Source organism: Maniola hyperantus, chromosome 23 (genome assembly GCF_902806685.2).
Source record: "Maniola hyperantus chromosome 23, iAphHyp1.2, whole genome shotgun sequence".
NCBI classification, from domain to species: Eukaryota; Metazoa; Arthropoda; class Insecta; order Lepidoptera; family Nymphalidae; genus Maniola; species Maniola hyperantus.
The window spans coordinates 402012-423194 of record NC_048558.1 but is presented as its reverse complement, the minus strand read 5'-3'; the positions used below and the strand labels follow the sequence as shown (position 1 = coordinate 423194).

General features: G+C 43.4%; 2 protein-coding genes across 7 annotated transcripts in view; one reads left to right on the top strand and one right to left on the bottom strand.

Moving 5' to 3' along the window:
• LOC117993086 (protein boule-like) overlaps positions 1 to 21183 on the bottom strand; it is a 97277-nt gene that overhangs the window by 50617 nt on the left and 25477 nt on the right. The window lies entirely within an intron of this gene.
• The window catches only part of LOC117993085 (dual serine/threonine and tyrosine protein kinase-like), a 48361-nt gene that overhangs the window by 16681 nt on the left and 10497 nt on the right, over positions 1 to 21183 (top strand). For 5 of the 6 annotated variants that reach the window (XR_011238113.1, XM_034980811.2, XM_069506696.1 and 2 more), the window contains exons 5-17: positions 172 to 579; positions 2639 to 2832; positions 3422 to 3522; positions 4674 to 4900; positions 5924 to 6040; positions 6797 to 6911; positions 10312 to 10586; positions 12384 to 12555; positions 12801 to 12888; positions 13783 to 13950; positions 18418 to 18547; positions 19664 to 19782; positions 20165 to 20256. Coding sequence is in view for 5 of the 6 variants with exons in the window: in XM_034980811.2 (XP_034836702.1) it covers positions 172 to 579; positions 2639 to 2832; positions 3422 to 3522; positions 4674 to 4900; positions 5924 to 6040; positions 6797 to 6911; positions 10312 to 10586; positions 12384 to 12555; positions 12801 to 12888; positions 13783 to 13950; positions 18418 to 18547; positions 19664 to 19782; positions 20165 to 20256 (2206 nt within the window). In the remaining variant the exon portion in view is untranslated. Of the gene's footprint in view, positions 1 to 171; positions 580 to 2638; positions 2833 to 3421; positions 3523 to 4673; positions 4901 to 5923; positions 6041 to 6796; positions 6912 to 10311; positions 10587 to 12383; positions 12556 to 12800; positions 12889 to 13782; positions 13951 to 15642; positions 15718 to 18417; positions 18548 to 19663; positions 19783 to 20164; positions 20257 to 21183 lie in introns of all 6 variants that reach the window. The other variant, XM_069506697.1, reaches the window with a different exon arrangement.

The window sequence follows — 21183 nt, the reverse complement described above, 5'->3', positions numbered from 1 at the left end:
CCTCACCTTCTTCATTCACATACAGTACCTACGCGGCAGAAAATAATGTCTGTCTGTCACTCGTACCTATGTGACGTTTTGTCGGTCTCAACGACGAATGAACCTTGTTCATTGATCATTATGGACTTCCACAAAATAACGCTTGCGTCTATCCAAAAAAATTTTTTTCAGGATCTGCTCAGACAATCCCATACAGACTTAGGCACAACTCTGGAAGTAGACCTCAACAACTCCCTTCTAAAGGACGGCCTTCGAATCATTGTACCTCCAGACATCAACACTGACCCTGGACCATTGAACTATACCACATTGAAGCAACTCCACAAGGACCTCTACCAGAAACGAACGGCCATTTTGAAAACTTACACCCCCATATACCTGTATGCTTTGGATAAATTTGGGAGAACGATTTTCAATGATAATGTATCCAAAATGAGCGCGTCTAGGAGTGAGGAGGATTTCTGGTCGAGCTTCAATTTGTATTATATGACGAAGGCCACTATTGGGGGTGGGGGTGGGACTCAGGATGCGTTGGAGGAAGTGTGGAAAGAGGGCAGCGATTCTGTGTTTAATGTTGAGGTAAGTTTGTTAAGAACAGTTTCAAAACGCTTCGACCCTATGTTCGTTTACTCGCTATTTAAAAAAATCTGTTCTACATGTATATGTATAGCGCATAACTGAGTAGGCTCCTGCGCTAGTGGGGCGATGCGGGGTGATGACGTCATGCGAGAGCTCGGTGATTCGTCTATAAACTTAAAAAATATGTCAGTAAACTTAAAAAAAAAAATTACAAAAAAAATTAAAACCGACTTCGATACACAAACACTAAAAATTGAAAAATAATTTAATTTATTACCGAATATATTATGTATACAAGAGTTAATATAGTTCCATAATAATACTTTTTGGTGCCGGTGCCAATTAGCTTTAGCTGCGCGAATCGTCTAGACTTCATATTTTTATGGGACTCCACAATGGCACCTCATTGGCACCGACCCCAAAAAATATTATTATGGAACTATATTAACTCTTGTATACATAATATATTCGGTAATAAATTAAATTATTTTTCAATTTTTAGTGTTTGTGTATCGAAGTCGGTTTTTATTTTTTTTGTAAAAATTTTTTATTTCACAATTTTTAGTGGTCCCATGTAATTATGCTATGACTGGTTTAAAATCTACTGTTTACTATGCTATTACACTGATCGCGAGCAATTTACTCTTATCCGTTGAGGAGTTCCAGTATCTATCTTCGAAGATGTTCATCAGATCTTCACCAAATTTAAATGGGACCAACTTTGAAGTATACCCTTTCAAACAAAAAAAGAATTTTCAAAATCGGTCCAGGCGTCTTCGAGTAATCGGGGAACATACATAAAAAATAAAAAAAATAAAAAAAAGATTCCGACGAATTGAGAACCTCCTCCTTTTTTTGAAGTCGGTTAAAAAGATCATGACGTCTTACTGAGGAATTTCGGGACTGCAGTTTTAGGGTAAGCCTACAATGCGAAATTTCACCGCGCGATTCTATTCGCAGAATTTTGTGACATATGGAAATTGTATGGAGTCGCACGCATTCGCGACAAATACGTGCGACTGTTTTCATACAATTTCCGTGTCATAGAACGCTGCGGAAAAAATTGCGTGGGAAAATTTCGCAGCGCGGGCTTATCCTTATAGTGCCTCTCGTACTTCTTACAATTTCATGTTGTCTTCACTCCGCGAAGACGTTTAAATAAATAGCGACTCTTGTTTAGGCGCAATAAAGTTCTATTAAGGTGACGCAGGACGCTCGACTGAAAGTGGCAGCGCACGTGGGTTACATGTTTGCTTTTCACCTGACATTGTATGAGAAAGTTGAGAGGCACGATGATTTTCACCGAAATCAAGCGCGCGAAAAGGGTTTAGGAAAAGTATTTTTGAGAGAAAACTGCTGAATTTATGTTTGTAAAGTAAAATTATTTCAACTAATGAATAAATAAACTACGTCTAATGATATATTGTTTTAGAATTTTCGTATCCCTAATCTTATTTATTTACGCCCAAAGTTGTCATTAATTTGGTGTTAAAATAGGAATCTTTTGAGCCTCGTAACTTTTAAATCAATATTTTTTCAATGTTTCATATATCAATAAACCTAGATAATGACGAGATAAATCGATATAATTCTTAGTTTTGTGCGTACAATGTGGCTAATTCCTTTGTACACAATCTCTAAACTAAACTAAAATATCACGTCTAAATCTATTGCTATCCCTTTCATAATGTTGCTTGCGGAAAAGGAAAGCACTAGATTTAGACCTGTTAATTTAGTTTAGTTTAGAGATTGTGTACTAGAGAATCGGCCCCAATATCGAATATTGTTGTAATTTCCCTCCTATTTTTGTATGAAGAAAGCACCGAACTGAGTCCCCTTAAGGTCTCGTATCACTGCGGCTAACCAACGCCATTCTATAACTCTTATATTCTCTCTTATACTCTTTCTTTCTTTAAAAACAATATTTGAGGCGTATTCCTTGTCTTTCTTTAAAGTCCAAAAATTCTTTTGCCTTTTTAATTATTGGAATTTAAAATTCAAAAATTATCTGTTGTACTCCTTACTTAGTTCCACTCCTTACTTAGTTCTTTATTTGCAGAATTTCCTAGATCTCCACCAAATCAAAGAGCTAGACTCCAACGCTCAGGTGTTCTTCTGTCTGTTCTCGAACAGCAGAGCAGAAGAGAAGAGAAGAAGTCCATTGAGCGATGCTACCGAGTCTACTGAATCTGCGACTTACAATACTGAGGAGTTGCCGGAGTCAGACCAGGGCATTTACAAAGAGGAATTCAGGTACTTTATCGTCATCGTGGACGTCCACTGCTGGACATAGCTTTCCTATAGGGATGACTTGTCATCAATGATGGACATCTAATGCTTAACATCTTTTATAGCGATTCCCACGGTCTTGTGTCCTGCGACTTGAGACTTATCGTCCTCGTATCGTATCTTAGGACCCCATTCCTGCACCTTAGGGCCCCATTCCTGCACCTTATGACCCCTTTCCTACACCTTAGGACTCCATTCCTGTACCTTAGGACCCCAATCCTGCACCTTAGGACCCCATTCCTACACCTTAGGACCCCTATTCCAGCACCTTAGAAAGCAAAGAAAGAAAGAAAAACGTTTATTTTTCGGGTTCCGTACCCCAAAAGAAAAAAGGAACCCATATAGGATCTATGTCTGTATGTCGCTCTGTCATACGATTTTAATCTGAACGGGAACCATGAGAACGCACACTTTTTTTGCTAAGCTGGTATCATTATTTTTAAGTTTGACATTTCTAGCTGTCATTTTGGTCTCTCGGATTAAAAATACGACTATAATTAAGTTGGTTTAGCTTAATACACACTAAGTAAAATATATAAATTTTTGTTTACAGACAAACGGGACAGTCTCCACAACAGAACAAAGCAAATAGAAGATTGCAGGAAGAACAAATTGCATTCATGAACGAACTGCTCGACCAGTGGGAGTTTATCTGTGAGTACCATAACTAGATCATTCAATGATGGTTTAGATTCTTTCAAATCCAGTATTTTATTTTTATTTTATTTTATTGTAAAGGCACACAAACCAGGTTGTTACAATACAATAGTCTAAATATCATCATCATCATCATCAACAACAACAAATATACGTCCACTGCTGGACATAGGTCTCTTCGGACTTCCACACGCCACGGTCTTGCGCCGCCGCCATCCAGCGGCTCCCTGCGACTCGTCTGATGTCATCCGTCCACCTAGTGGGGGGGGGTCTACCAACGCTGCGTCTTCCATCGAAATATACTATAAAATCTAAATATAAAAGGAAAAGGTGACTGACTGACTGATCTATCAACGCACAGCTCAAACTACTGAACGGATCGGGCTGAAATTTGGCATGCAGATGGCTATTATGACGTAGGCATCCGCTAAGAAAGGATTTTTGAAAATTAAACCCCTAAGGGGGTCAAATAGGGGTTTGAAATTTGTGTATTGCACGCGGAAGTTAACTTATTTAATGTATTAAATAAGTGAAAAGGCATCTTCTACGCAAGCGCGCTCCACCTAAGCTGCATCATCACTTACTATTTGGTGTAACGATATAGTTAAAACAAAGAAAGAAGTAAATCAGTACCCTTATTATAAATGCGAAAGTGTGTTTGTTTGTTGGTTTGTCCTTGAATCACGTCGCAACGGTGCAATGGATTGACGTGATTTTTTGCACGGGGATATATTATAAAGACCTGGAGAGTGACATAGGCTACTTTTTATCCCTTAAAAATCAAAGAGTTCCCTCAGGATTTTTAAAAAACCTAATTCCACGCAAAGTCGCGGGCCTCAGCTAAGTAGATAATAAGTATCAAGATTTACAGTATGACTAGCTTATGCTCGCGACTTCGTCCGCGTGAACTACAAAATTTCAAAACCCTATTTCACCCCCTTAGGAGTTGAATTTTCAAAAATCCTTTCTTAGCGGATGCCTACGTCATAATAGCTATCTGCATGCCAAATTTCAGCCCGATCCGTCCAGTAGTTTGAGCTGTGCGTTGATAGATCAGTCAGTCAGTCAGTCAGTCAGTCAGTCAGTCAGTCAGTCAGTCACCTTTCCCTTTTATATATATAGATAATAATTTCATTTTTATGTGCTAGCCAAACCACCACAAAAACACCACGTCAAAAGCCAATGGTCAATCCTAGACGACGTGGAGATCATGAAGAACGCAGAGAAGGCAGAAGTAGAGCACGGCAAGAGGAAGAAGGAGATAGAGATCGACAGGACGCAGAAGACTCGCGGGAGTTTGCTGAACAATGTGCTGAAGTTTGCTGTAGAATGCTCGCAGACTTACTTGCTGAATCAGTGCACGAGACTGAGTGAAGTAAGTAGTAATCATCATCATCATCATTGTCACCGATAGACGTCCTCTGATGGACATAGGTCTTTTGTAGGGACTTCCACACGTCATGGCCTTATGTGCTGCCGCCTGCGACTTGTTTGATGTCGTCTGTCCACCTAGTGGGGGTCAACCAACACATACAGTGCGACAAGGCTCTTTTGGCGCGTGGCTAAAATCGGAACTAACGCCGAAAGTCAATGGTCTAGACGACGTGGAGATATGAAGAACGCTGAGAAGGCAGAAGTAGAGCACGGAAAGAAGAAGAACGAGATAGAGATCGACAGGACGCAGAAGACTCGCGGAAGATTGCTGAAGTTTGCTGCGGAATGCTCGCAGACTTATTTGCTGGATCAGTGCACGAGACTGAGTGAAGTAAGTAGTAATCATCATTATCATTGTCACCGATTGACGTCCACTGATGGACATAGGTCTTTTGTAGGGACTTCCACATGGCCCTGCGCTGCCGCTTGCGACTCGTTTGATGTCGTCTGTCCAACTAGTGGGGCTTCAACCAACACATATGACAAACAGTTCCTTGTTCTCCATTCTACCATAGAACAGCGAGAAACCGTGGATGCTGGCATCCTTATATGGGTAACACCCAGTCATATATCAAATCTTTGAAAAGAGCAATCGCTGAGTTTCTTGCTGGTTCTTCTCGGTAGGAAAGGCATTCCTAACCAGTGGAAGATGCACTTGACGATTCAAAAGTACTTAATTTATTTGAATGAAAAATATTTTGATAACAAAAAATCTACTTGATCGAAGCGTTTTTGCTCAACGTTTTTGATACGAACCGCTAAGTTGTATGTCCAGCAGTGGACGTCTATCGGTTGATGATGATGATGATGACTCCAACCTAGACCTCATAATTCCTTTTTATGAAGCATGCTCTCGTCAAGTACAAGCCTATTTTGCATTAAAAACCCCTTCTCATTCTGAGAGGAGACCCGTGCTCAGTAGTGAGCCGATGATGGGTTGGTGATGATGTCATTGTGATTACAGATACACGTGAAACTCCTGCAGCAGATAATTCTGGCGTCGTTCGACATGGCGCGCGAGTTGCAAGTCGTGCCGACCAAGATACAGTATGTGGCGAGACAGGAGCAACAACTGTATGAGGTAAGTGTTGGAAGTACGAGGCGAAGACGAGTATAGTTCCCAGCAATTAAATACGAGACTGACCTACGGGCTTGCGATGTTATTGTTTCACGTGCTCGTGTACTGTGTACGGATGTAGCACTCACACTAATGCAGACGGCGAACATGCGGTGCAGCGAGTCGCGTGGGCTGGTGTACTCCGCTCCCTCGCATCGCGCGCCCCACTGACACATAAAAATGCTATTGCTACGCGTCTTGCGGTTACCTTCAAGACTGACTCGCACTTGATCGGTTTTTAGGGTTCCGTTCCTCTAAAGGAAAAACGGAACCCTTATAGGATCACTTCATTGTCTGTCTGTCTGTCTGTCTGTCTGTCAAGAAACCTACAGGGTACTTCCCGTTGACCTAGAGTCATGAAATTTGGCAGGTAGGTAGATCTTATAGCTGACATTTGGGGGAAAATCTGAAAACCGTGAATTTAGGGTTAGATCACACAAAAAAATTAAATTGTGGTCATGAACTAATAATTAGTATTTTCAACTTTCGAAGTGAGTGACTATATCAAGTGGGGTATCATATGAAAGGTCTTCACCTGTACATTCTAAAACAGATTTTTTTTAATTTTTTTATATGCATCATAGTTTTGAATTATCGTGCAAAATGTCGAAAAAATACGACTGTAGTACGGAACCCTAATTGCGCGAGCCTGACTCGCACTTGGCCGGTTTTTCACTAAAGTTTTAATTCTTCTAAAAGAAACCATATGTTTTTTCTCAGACCATAAACGAGAAATTTTCCGAAGGTGACAAGAAAGAAGAGCTGTTGCAAATAATGCAAGAAGTATTACAGGAAATGCGATCGGAAATCAACAATATGGACTGGAGTGTTGATGGTAAGTCATTATAATATACAAATAATGCAAGAAGTATTACAGGAAATGCGATCGGAAATCAACAATATGGACTGGATTGTTGATGGTAACTCATTATAATATACAAATAATGCAAGAAGTATTACAGGAAATGCGATCGGAAATCAACAATATGGACTGGAGTGTTGATGGTAAGTCATTATAATATACAAATAATGCAAGAAGTATTACAGGAAATGCGATCGGAAATCAACAATATGGACTGGAGTGTTGATGGTAAGTCATTATAATATACAAATAATGCAAGAAGTATTACAGGAAATGCGATCGGAAATCAACAATATGGACTGGAGTGTTGATGGTAAGTCATTATAATATACAAATAATGCAAGAAGTATTACAGGAAATGCGATCGGAAATCAACAATATGGACTGGAGTGTTGATGGTAAGTCATTATAATATACAAATAATGCAAGAAGTATTACAGGAAATGCGATCGGAAATCAACAATATGGACTGGAGTGTTGATGGTAAGTCATTATAATATACAAATAATGCAAGAAGTATTACAGGAAATGCGATCGGAAATCAACAATATGGACTGGAGTGTTGATGGTAAGTCATTATAATATACAAATAATGCAAGAAGTATTACAGGAAATGCGATCGGAAATCAACAATATGGACTGGAGTGTTGATGGTAAGTCATTATAATATACAAATAATGCAAGAAGTATTACAGGAAATGCGATCGGAAATCAACAATATGGACTGGAGTGTTGATGGTAAGTCATTATAATATACAAATAATGCAAGAAGTATTACAGGAAATGCGATCGGAAATCAACAATATGGACTGGAGTGTTGATGGTAAGTCATTATAATATACAAATAATGCAAGAAGTATTACAGGAAATGCGATCGGAAATCAACAATATGGACTGGAGTGTTGATGGTAAGTCATTATAATATACAAATAATGCAAGAAGTATTACAGGAAATGCGATCGGAAATCAACAATATGGACTGGAGTGTTGATGGTAAGTCATTATAATATACAAATAATGCAAGAAGTATTACAGGAAATGCGATCGGAAATCAACAATATGGACTGGAGTGTTGATGGTAAGTCATTATAATATACAAATAATGCAAGAAGTATTACAGGAAATGCGATCGGAAATCAACAATATGGACTGGAGTGTTGATGGTAAGTCATTATAATATACAAATAATGCAAGAAGTATTACAGGAAATGCGATCGGAAATCAACAATATGGACTGGAGTGTTGATGGTAAGTCATTATAATATACAAATAATGCAAGAAGTATTACAGGAAATGCGATCGGAAATCAACAATATGGACTGGAGTGTTGATGGTAAGTCATTATAATATACAAATAATGCAAGAAGTATTACAGGAAATGCGATCGGAAATCAACAATATGGACTGGAGTGTTGATGGTAAGTCATTATAATATACAAATAATGCAAGAAGTATTACAGGAAATGCGATCGGAAATCAACAATATGGACTGGAGTGTTGATGGTAAGTCATTATAATATACAAATAATGCAAGAAGTATTACAGGAAATGCGATCGGAAATCAACAATATGGACTGGAGTGTTGATGGTAAGTCATTATAATATACAAATAATGCAAGAAGTATTACAGGAAATGCGATCGGAAATCAACAATATGGACTGGAGTGTTGATGGTAAGTCATTATAATATACAAATAATGCAAGAAGTATTACAGGAAATGCGATCGGAAATCAACAATATGGACTGGAGTGTTGATGGTAACTCATTGTAATATACCTAAGTCATTTTTTCCTGAGTTGATTTATTACCTACATCAACCTGGAAAGAATATAAGTCAAAAAAGTCAAAGTCAAATAATTTATTCAAAATCCATACTTAATCTATATATATAAAAGGAAAAGGTGACTGACTGACTGACTGACTGACTGAATGACTGACTGACTGACTGACTGATCTATCAACGCACAGCTCAAACTACTGGACGGATCGGGCTGAAATTTGGCATGCAGATAGCTATTATGACGTAGGCATCCGCTAAGAAAGGATTTTTGAAAATTCAACTCCTAAGAGGGTGAAATAGGGTTTTGAAATTTTGTAGTCCACGCGGACGAAGTCGCGAGCATAAGCTAGTAATATTATAAATGCGAAAGTATGTCTGTCTGTCTGCTAGCTTTTCACGGCTCAACCGTTCAACCGAATTGGATGAAATTTGGCACAGAGTTAGCTTATATCCCGGGGAAGGACATAGGCTACTTTTTATCCCGGAAAATCGATGAGTTCCTATGGGATTTTAAAAACCTAAATCCACGCGGACGAAGTCGCGGGCATCATCTAGTAGGTAATAAATTACACTTTTTGATGGTCGGTTGTTGGTTGTTATATTGAATGAATCGGATCGAATTAGCTATGCGGGAGAACGCCCCGCGCACCCGCATGTCATCCGCGCTACCCCGCACCGGATTAGTACGAGTGTGCGGGGCTTCCCGACCCCGATTGCTATCTCGACCTGTCACGTTCTTTATTTTAATCCACTGAAATAAGCATCACGCAATTTTGGATCGTTGTTCATAATATTATATCAGTTTTGGTTTGAATATAGGTTGTAATGTTTTACACAAAATTTCTAGTTATTACAAGGAATATTTTTTATTACAAAGTTCACCGCTATTACCGCGTATTTGGGCTGCGAAAGTATGACCATGTCACCGAGTACCGCCGTAAGCTCAAGTGGCTCCCGATTCGTCTTCGCAGGAATACTCATATTCTTCATCTTCTTTACTGTATACTGTTCAATCCCTCCATTCCTCTTTATCTTAAAGAACGTTTTGAGTACCGATGTGATACACACTCTTTTTCTCTTCGTTCTCAAAATAATCTACGCCTGAAAATTTCTACACACTCCTCTTCTTATTATGCTAAATCATTTACTGTTACCGCTATACTGCTATGGAATTCTCTCCCCTTGGATATCAAACAGTCTCAATCACTATCTATTTTTAAAACAAAATTGAAGCTATTTTATTTATCCTCCATTTGATGTGTTTATTTATTTTTACTTTTAGTCCACTTATCTGTCGTCTATTCCTCTCTTATTTACTGTTGTATTTTCATTTATATATATATATATATACATATGTATATTATGTGTATTTACTTTATTTAATTAGTACACCCCTTCCGCTTTCTTTAATTTTTATAATATCCTCTACCCTAAGGTTGCCTGGAAGAGATCGCTATTTTAGCGATAAGGCCGCCTTTTGTAAATGCTGTATTTGTTATATGTCTATTGTTTTTGTTTTGGTGTACAATAAAGCATATTTTACTTTACTTTACCGCTACAAATAAAACTTCATTTTTTCCAAAACATTTCAGATCTCCCTTGTCATCAAGACAAACGCTACGCCATATCAAACTCAATATTCTACTCCACCCGGAGCGATCCGTCCATATCGCTGCAACTGACGAACCGGGAGCGGGCCGGGGCCGGGCCGGGGCGCGGCCGGCTGCACAGCCCGGAGCCGGACGACGAGCCGGACGGCAACTCGGACGTGGAGGAAGCCGTGTCGTATGAGAGCTTCAACTTTGACGACTTCGAGATCATTCACTCCAATGACGAGAGTCTGTGTATGAGTGACGTGTTTAGAAGGGTGAGTTTTTTTTAAATAAAAATTGTAAGGAGGGGGGAGGAGGTGATGAAACCCCCTTTATTAGCTGGGCATATTAGAATAGAATAGAATAGAATAGAATGTTTTTTTTATTCATGTAAACTTTTTAAAAGTGCTTATGAATAGTCAGATAGTTTTAATTTACCACTGGTTCGGAATGCCGTTCCTACCGAGAAGAACCAGCAAGAAACTCGGCGGTTGCTCTTTTTAATTTTTCAATTTACAATGTTATTATACCGTACTATACAAGCCATTGCAGCCCCGTGCATTGCTGGAGCGAGTCAAATCCAAGCTTTTTTATCGTTTACATAGTCTGCGACTGTATAATATGCTTTTTTTAGGAGCATACTTTTAACACATTTTTTAAACTTGTGTAAAGGCAAGTCTAAAATTGCTTGTGGAATTTTATTATAAAATATTACACTCATTCCTACAAATGACTTTCGCACCTTCCAGAGGCAGAGCGCAGGGGTAGCTAGCTTATTTTTGTTTCTAGTTTGCCTATCATGGAGATCACTGATTTTTTTGTAACTGTGAATGTTTGTTCACAGTCTGTGATGTATTGTTGTCGTGAATGAGACCAGAGACAATACGAGAGGTACAATTTTCTCGCTCTCTCTTTTGTCTATATAACATAACATAACATAACATAACATAACATATATCTTTATTTGCAAAAAAGGTTTGACACATAAGACTTTGACCACTGGCTCCCAAAGAAGTATAAACTGTGTCATGGGAGCCAGTGCCTTCCCTGTTACATAAGCTTTTTTTAATTTACAATACAATTATTGAGTATCTAACTATTACTTAATAATAAAATCTAAATTAAACAATAGAATAAGATAAATAAGTAAAATAAAATAGAATAAAATAAAAATTCACATGGCGTGTATGCATATGTGTGTGGATGTATGATTTTGTGGGTGTGTGGGTGTGTGAATAAGTAATATATGAATAAGTGAGATAAAGTACGAAAAAGCTACGGTTTTGTCTTGCATATGAGGGAACGATTCGGGATATAGAGTATAAGAGACGTATCATTTTTTCGCTCTCATTCACCTACCCATATGAGTGAGTGAGACAGAGTACGAGTAAGCTTCAATCCCGTCGTATCTTACTCAAAGTTATACTCCATCAGAATGATCCGTCTATATTTATTTAACTAATCCAGAACCAGCCCCCCGATTGTGTAAGAAAAACGTATTCATCGTTATCATAATCGTCAGAAAAAGGGTAGACCCTTTGATTGGTTGATTCGCTGTTTACATTTTCAATTTCAATTTCAATTTTCATTTATTGCATTTCCATCATATTAAGTATGTACAAAGTATTATGGATACCCAGTTTGCGTGTCGCAATTTGGTCCTTAGACCTTAGTTAGGGAGACCGATATTATTATTTATTTTTATGTTCGTCGTTTAGGAAATCATTTACGGCATAGTAGCCCTTTTCTAATAAAAAGTTTTTTAATATTTTGTTGAATTTATTTTCATTGTTTATGTTACGAATTTTGTCTGGTAAATTATTATATATCTGTATAGACATTACGTAGGGACTCGAGGTATGCAGTACTAATTTTGATTGCGGAAGGTTTAATTTATTTGCATGTCTTTCGGGAAATCGACGATTTTTTCACAGCCAATCAAAGGGCAGAATTTGTTGACGATTACGATAACGATGACTACGTTATTCTTACACAATCGGGGGGCTGGAAGGGGAAGGGGAAGAGGAGGGAAGGGATAATGGGTTGATCATGATGATACTTATTGTCCACAGTCTAAGTCAGATTCGCCAGCGTCTCTGGTCACCCCCATACCGATCGAGAATGAAACGGAGTTGTACAGCCTGTCCAACGCGTGGCGCAGTGTGTCGGTGACCACTCACAGCAGCGTGTGCACCAGCTCCAACATCTCCAGCAAGCAGGCCTCCCTTGACGTGCAACGAACTGGTGAGTGGTTATCACTTATGGCAAATCCCCTTTCCATTTCCTTTCGGTGGTGTTCCTACTACATTGCAACATGGGGCTATTCATGGGGCGGATCAACAAATTCCTGAAAGGCCGGCAATGCAATGGTGGTTACATTGGAGCTGAAAATGTTCATGGGCGGCGGTAATCACTCAACATCAGGTGACCCGTATGCTCATTTGCTCGCTATTGTTATTAAAAAAAAATAACATAACTATCTCTTTCAGTTTTATCGAAGCTGAGTCGAAAAATCAGTTTGAAGATGGTGAAATTCGTGGATTGTCTCAAAGACACATACTTCGGGACCTTACAAAGGTAATTAAGTTTATTGACTTCTACTTGAACTAGAGTAGATGTTGCCGCGTGGATTTAGGTTTTTTAAAAATCACGTGATCATCTAAAATTATGATTTTCCGGGATAAAAATGCGGGATGTAAGCTAACTCTGTACCAAATTACATCAAAATCGGTTAAACTGTTGGGCCGTGAAAAACTAGCAGACAGACACACTTTCGCATTTATAATATTAGTATGGATTTATTTCCATACAATACCAGCCAAGTGCGAGTCCAGCTCGCGCAACGAGGGTTCCGCATTTTTTCGACATTTTGCACGATAATTCAAAAACTATTATGCATAAAAATAAATATAAATCTGTTTTAGAATGTACAAGTAGAGCCCTTTCATATGATACCCCACTTGATATAGTTATCTTACTTCGAAAATTGAAAAATTATTAGTTCATGACCACAATTTTATTTTTTTGTACGATGTAACCATAAATTCATGGTTTTCAGATTCAGACCTACCCGCCAAATTTCATGATTCTAGGTCAACGGGAAGTACCCTGTAGGTTTCTTGACAGACAGACAGACAACAGAGTGACCTTATAAGGGTTCCGTTTTTCCTTTTGAGGTACGGAAACCTAAAAAGCAATAAATGTTTAAAAATAAAATAAAACAAGTGCTTTAATCAGTATTCAAGCTTACTTACAACGCAAAATGGAGGCAAACAAATTTTTATTTTTTTTGAACAAAAAAATAAAAAAAAAATTACTAGGAATAAAATGCATTTAGTAGAATTTTTTGCTTCACACTTTACACACTAACATCTTAAAATGTCAAAAAAAGCACTAGATCACACCTAAAGCACTAAATTGACAACATTTCTAGTACTTTGAAGTTTGAACTATTGATGTCCTCGTCTCCAGGTGCCTGGAATCCCTGGAATCCTCGTGCAGACAGGAGTTGGGTGGAAGACCAGCCAGCGAGGCGATGCGGCAACTGCTGTCGGTGGCCAGACAGGTGGACCTCACGCCTTGTGCCTCCTTCTCTTTGCTGCGAGGAGTGATCGACTCTCTGCGAAGACTGTTTTATAGGTATAGAACCGGTAGTATTTAGCTCAACGGGTAAAGGAGTGGACTGAAAACCGAAAGGTCGACGGTTCAAACCCCGCCTGTTGCACTATTGTCGTACCTACTCCTAGCACAAGCTTGACGCTTAGTTGGAGAGGAAAGGGGAATATTAGTCATTTAACATGGCTAATATTCTTTAAAAAAAAAAAAAAAAAGTACGCGACAGGTCGAGATGGCAGTCGGGGAGAGAACGCCCCGTACAGGCCCCGCGCTAACCCAGTGCGGGCGAGCGCGGGTGACGTGCGGGTGTGCGGGGCGTCCCCCTGCCTCTTACCATCTCAACCTGTCTATGTATACATTCAAATAATTGGGGTTAATTGGTATATGGGCTTTCGGTTAAAAATATAGGGATATAATATGTAATGTTACAGGATTTTTGGAAATACCACCCCCAATGAATTTTTATGAATTCCATCCTCAAAGGATTTTCAGAAATTCTACCCTTAAGGAATTTTCACCAATTCGGGCCTCAAGGGATTTGCAGAAATTCCACCTTCAAGGAATTTTCAGAAACTCCACACCCGAGATATTTTCAAAAATACCACCCTCAAGGGATTTTTATAAATTCCTCACCCAAGGAATTTCAGAAATTCCACCTTTAAGGAATTTTCAAAAAAACCACCCTCAGGGGATTTCCAGACATTCCTTACCCAAGGTATTTATAGAAATGCCATCCTCAAAGGATTTCAGAAATTCCAGACACGCAATGTATTGTCAGAAATTCCACTCCAAACGGATTTACAGAAATTCCACCTCAAAGGGATTTCCAGAAATTCCACTCTGAAGGTTTCAAAGATTCAAAGATTCAAAGATTCAAAGATTCTTTATTTGCGGAAACATTTTACAACGAGATGTTATTACATAAAATTGTCCAGTAGAAATGTTTCGCCTTAAATATTAGGCATGCAAAACAATTAGTAAACCTAGTAAAACAATAACTATAAGTAATTTGACGCACGTTGTCTTTGTCTATGTTAAAATTCAAGATTTAAAAATGTCTAAGTTGAAAAAAATTCGTTAATGTTATATAATGTCTTGTCTATTAAAAAATCATGCAATTTATTCTTAAATTTATTTATATTATTACATTTCCTTATCACACAAACACTTTTGTTAAGGAATGATATTTTGTGAGTGGGAAACCGAAATCTGTCTTTACAGCGTTCTCGGTTAATTCGAACAAACAAATTTTCGTTATTTCTTAAAAATAGAGCTAGTTCGAATATATATAGCGATGATACAGTGAGAACATTGTGTTTTTTAAAGTAAGGCTTGCAACTATCCCTTTTTTTTATCTTACATATCGCTCTTATGCACCTTTTTTGGGCAATAAATACGTGATTGATCTCACTTGTGTTTCCCCAGAAGATTATGCCATAGCGAAGAATTGAAGCTACCTGTGCATGGTATTCAGACATGAGATTGTGTGTGTGTATTGTCAGGTTGAGCATGGTCGGCGGGGAGGAGGAGGCTGCGTGCTGCGTGCTGAGCCCCGCGTGGCGCCGCTCGGCCGCGCTTCAGACATGAGATTGTGTGTGTGTGTTGTCAGGTTGAGCATGGTCGGCGGGGAGGAGGAGGCTGCGTGCTGCGTGCTGAGCCCCGCGTGGCGCCGCTCGGCCGCGCTTCAGACATGAGATTGTGTGTGTGTGTTGTCAGGTTGAGCATGGTCGGCGGGGAGGAGCAGTCTGCGTGCTGCGTGCTGAGCCCCGCGTGGCGCCGCTCGGCCGCGCTTCAGACATGAGATTGATTGTGTGTGTGTGTTGTCAGGTTGAGCATGGTCGGCGGGGAGGAGCAGTCTGCGTGCTGCGTGCTGAGCCCCGCGTGGCGCCGCTCGGCCGCGCTTCAGACATGAGATTGTGTGTGTGTGTTGTCAGGTTGAGCATGGTCGGCGGGGAGGAGCAGTCTGCGTGCTGCGTGCTGAGCCCCGCGTGGCGCCGCTCGGCCGCGCTTCAGACATGAGATTGTGTGTGTGTGTTGTCAGGTTGAGCATGGTCGGCGGGGAGGAGCAGTCTGCGTGCTGCGCGCTGAGCCCCGCGTGGCGCCGCTCGGCCGCGCTTCAGACATGAGATTGTGTGTGTGTGTTGTCAGGTTGAGCATGGTCGGCGGGGAGGAGCAGTCTGCGTGCTGCGTGCTGAGCCCCGCGTGGCGCCGCTCGGCCGCGCTTCAGACATGAGATTGTGTGTGTGTGTTGTCAGGTTGAGCATGGTCGGCGGGGAGGAGGAGGCTGCGTGCTGCGTGCTGAGCCCCGCGTGGCGCCGCTCGGCCGCGCTTCAGACATGAGATTGTGTGTGTGTGTTGTCAGGTTGAGCATGGTCGGCGGGGAGGAGGAGGCTGCGTGCTGCGTGCTGAGCCCCGCGTGGCGCCGCTCGGCCGCGCTTCAGACATGAGATTGTGTGTGTGTGTTGTCAGGTTGAGCATGGTCGGCGGGGAGGAGGAGGCTGCGTGCTGCGTGCTGAGCCCCGCGTGGCGCCGCTCGGCCGCGCTTCAGACATGAGATTGTGTGTGTGTGTTGTCAGGTTGAGCATGGTCGGCGGGGAGGAGCAGTCTGCGTGCTGCGTGCTGAGCCCCGCGTGGCGCCGCTCGGCCGCGCTTCAGACATGAGATTGTGTGTGTGTTGTCAGGTTGAGCATGGTCGGCGGGGAGGAGGAGGCTGCGTGCTGCGTGCTGAGCCCCGCGTGGCGCCGCTGGGGCCGCGCTTCAGACATGAGATTGTGTGTGTGTGTTGTCAGGTTGAGCATGGTCGGCGGGGAGGAGGAGGCTGCGTGCTGCGTGCTGAGCCCCGCGTGGCGCCGCTCGGCCGCGCTTCAGACATGAGATTGTGTGTGTGTGTTGTCAGGTTGAGCATGGTCGGCGGGGAGGAGCAGTCTGCGTGCTGCGTGCTGAGCCCCGCGTGGCGCCGCTCGGCCGCGCTTCAGACATGAGATTGTGTGTGTGTGTTGTCAGGTTGAGCATGGTCGGCGGGGAGGAGGAGGCTGCGTGCTGCGTGCTGAGCCCCGCGTGGCGCCGCTCGGCCGCGCTTCAGACATGAGATTGTGTGTGTGTGTTGTCAGGTTGAGCATGGTCGGCGGGGAGGAGCAGTCTGCGTGCTGCGTGCTGAGCCCCGCGTGGCGCCGCTCGGCCGCGCTTCAGACATGAGATTGTGTGTGTGTGTTGTCAGGTTGAGCATGGTCGGCGGGGAGGAGGAGGCTGCGTGCTGCGTGCTGAGCCCCGCGTGGCGCCGCTCGGCCGCGCTTCAGACATGAGATTGTGTGTGTGTGTTGTCAGGTTGAGCATGGTCGGCGGGGAGGAGCAGTCTGCGTGCTGCGTGCTGAGCCCCGCGTGGCGCCGCTCGGCCGCGCTTCAGACATGAGATTGTGTGTGTGTGTTGTCAGGTTGAGCATGGTCGGCGGGGAGGAGCAGTCTGCGTGCTGCGTGCTGAGCCCCGCGTGGCGCCGCTCGGCCGCGCTTCAGACATGAGATTGTGTGTGTGTTGTCAGGTTGAGCATGGTCGGCGGGGAGGAGCAGTCTGCGTGCTGCGTGCTGAGCCCCGCGTGGCGCCGCTCGGCCGCGCTTCAGACATGAGATTGTGTGTGTGTTGTCAGGTTGAGCATGGTCGGCGGGGAGGAGCAGTCTGCGTGCTGCGTGCTGAGCCCCGCGTGGCGCCGCTCGGCCGCGCTTCAGACATGAGATTGTGTGTGTGTGTTGTCAGGTTGAGCATGGTCGGCGGGGAGGAGCAGTCTGCGTGCTGCGTGCTGAGCCCCGCGTGGCGCCGCTCGGCCGCGCTTCCGACATGAGATTGTGTGTGTGTTGTCAGGTTGAGCATGGTCGGCGGGGAGGAGCAGGCTGCGTGCTGCGTGCTGAGCCCCGCGTGGCGCCGCTCGGCCGCGCTTCAGACATGAGATTGTGTGTGTGTGTTGTCAGGTTGAGCATGGTCGGCGGGGAGGAGCAGTCTGCGTGCTGCGTGCTGAGCCCCGCGTGGCGCCGCTCGGCCGCGCTTCAGACATGAGATTGTGTGTGTGTTGTCAGGTTGAGCATGGTCGGCGGGGAGGAGCAGTCTGCGTGCTGCGTGCTGAGCCCCGCGTGGCGCCGCTCGGCCGCGCTTCAGACATGAGATTGTGTGTGTGTGTTGTCAGGTTGAGCATGGTCGGCGGGGAGGAGCAGTCTGCGTGCTGCGTGCTGAGCCCCGCGTGGCGCCGCTCGGCCGCGCTTCAGACATGAGATTGTGTGTGTGTTGTCAGGTTGAGCATGGTCGGCGGGGAGGAGCAGTCTGCGTGCTGCGTGCTGAGCCCCGCGTGGCGCCGCTCGGCCGCGCTTCAGACATGAGATTGTGTGTGTGTGTTGTCAGGTTGAGCATGGTCGGCGGGGAGGAGCAGTCTGCGTGCTGCGTGCTGAGCCCCGCGTGGCGCCGCTCGGCCGCGCTTCAGACATGAGATTGTGTGTGTGTGTTGTCAGGTTGAGCATGGTCGGCGGAGAGGAGGAGGCTGCGTGCTGCGCGCTGAGCCCCGCGTGGCGCCGCTCGGCCGCGCTGCACACCACACAAGAGCTGACTCCGCAGAGACTGGCCAGACTTATCTCCTTGCAGGTAACTTATTCCGTTTTTCTATAGAATAGAATATAGAATAGAATAGAATGTTTTTTTTATTCATGTAAACTTTTTAAAAGTGCTTATGAATAGTCAGGTAGTTTTAATTTACCACTGGTTCGGAATGCCGTTCCTACCGAGAAGAACCAGCAAGAAACTCGGCGGTTGCTCTTTTTAATTTTTCAATTTACAATGTTATTATACCGTACTATACAAGCTATTGCAGCCCCGTGCATTGCTGGAGCGAGTCAAATCCAAGCTTTTTTATCGTTTACATAGTCTGCGACTGTATAATATGCTTTTTTAGGAGCATACTTATCAATATATTGTTACGTGCTAGGGGGGTTCGTATTAAAATGCCAGTTTCCGAACAAGAACGTTTATTTACACACTGCACACTAAAAGTCCACAAACACTAACACTAGCACTTATTAGCACTAAACACTTGTACTGAACACAAGAAACACTTAGGATCACTCTTACTTGTCACTCGCTTCGATCGCTCTTAGAACTCAATCGTACTCAACTGAACTTCGTCGGGCCGGTCTGAGGCACCGCTTTATATACAGTTTCCCCACCACCGATCGAACATTCTTTGCTATTCGACGAAACGTAAACAACCCCGCCCCGAAGCTTCCAGCGAGGCAAAAAAAGGTACCTACGCTAAAAGTGATGTAAACAATGAGGTAGGTATTTGTCTCAAAAACATAAACACGCAGGTAGGTACTCCAAGCTTCGAGACTTCCAGTTATTTGTAACAATATAAAAGGAAAAGTTGGCTCAGTGACTGACTGATCTATCAACGCACACCTCAAACTACTGGACGGATCGGGCTGAAATTCTTCTGCTTCTTTTGCTTGTTCTCAGGTGGAAGAAGCGCCGTAATAACCAGCTCTTAGTTTTAAGATGTGACGTGTGGCACAGTTTTGTAAATAAACGTCTTTTCTTTCTTTCAAAATTTGGCATGCAGATAGCTATTATGACGTAGATATCCGCTATAAAATAGGGGTTTGAAGGTCCAGGCGAACGAAGTCGCAAGCATAAACTAGTATTTCTTAATTTGAAAATGAGATCTAAATTTTTGTTCTTTGAATGTTAAATTGTTTTGTATTCCAGATCCTGGAGAGACTGAGTGTAGCGCACGAAAGATACCAATCTGCGCTCACGTCACTAGAGAGCGCTCTGGCGAGCCGCCTGCACCACACCGAAGACATCAAACTAGCTATAAGGAAGAAGTAAGCATCTTACAAGCATATTACCTCTCTGTCTCCCTCCTTCACGCCTGCTCTTCTCTCTCCTCTTAACCGCCCTCTCCCTCTATCTCCCTCTCCCGGCTCTATGTCTTTCTCTCTCTCTTTCCCTCTCTCTATCCTTCTCTCTCTCCCTATCTTTCACCCCCTCACTCTCACCCTTCCCCTTTCTCCCACCTCTTCCCCTCTCTCTTTTTCTCTTGCCCTCTCGCTGTCTTTTCCCTTTCTCTCTCGTACACATACAGACGGACCATACAATCTTGTCAAAGAACAAAATTGTATAGTCTTGTTTGCCAAATAACGTGCCTCAGTAATTTATCGATAAAGAACATAATATAGATTAATATTGTAATTGATATTGTTTCAGATACGCGCCATCGTTCGCCCAACTGTGTCTGGAGAGTACATCCATGTGCGATCTCCTTATGTACGGGACGCCGGAGTTGGGCCGGGAGATTGGTGAGTAGCATACAAAGTACATCCATGTGCGATCTCCTTATGTACGGGACGCCGGAGTTGGGCCGGGAGATTGGTGAGTAGCATACAAAGTACATCCATGTGCGATCTCCTTATGTACGGGACGCCGGAGTTGGGCCGGGAGATTGGTGAGTAGCATACAAAGTACATCCATGTGCGATCTCCTTATGTACGGGACGCCGGAGTTGGGCCGGGAGATTGGTGAGTAGCATACAAAGTACATCCATGTGCGATCTCCTTATGTACGGGACGCCGGAGTTGGGCCGGGAGATTGGTGAGTAGCATACAAAGTACATCCATGTGCGATCTCCTTATGTACGGGACGCCGGAGTTGGGCCGGGAGATTGGTGAGTAGCATACAAAGTACATCCATGTGCGATCTCCTTATGTACGGGACGCCGGAGTTGGGCCGGGAGATTGGTGAGTAGCATACAAAGTACATCCATGTGCGATCTCCTTATGTACGGGACGCCGGAGTTGGGCCGGGAGATTGGTGAGTAGCATACAAAGTACATCCATGTGCGATCTCCTTATGTACGGGACGCCGGAGTTGGGCCGGGAGATTGGTGAGTAGCATACAAAGTACATCCATGTGCGATCTCCTTATGTACGCGACGCCGGAGTTGGGCCGGGAGATTGGTGAGTAGCATACAAAGTACATCCATGTGCGATCTCCTTATGTACGGGACGCCGGAGTTGGGCCGGGAGATTGGTGAGTAGCATACAAAGTACATCCATGTGCGATCTCCTTATGTACGGGACGCCGGAGTTGGGCCGGGAGATTGGTGAGTAGCATACAAAGGCTGTATCTTGTAATTAGAGATACTATAACCGTGGTTGAACCCCCGACCTCCGATTAGAAGGCGGACGTCCTAACTACTAGGCTATCACAGCAAAGAAAATGTTTGG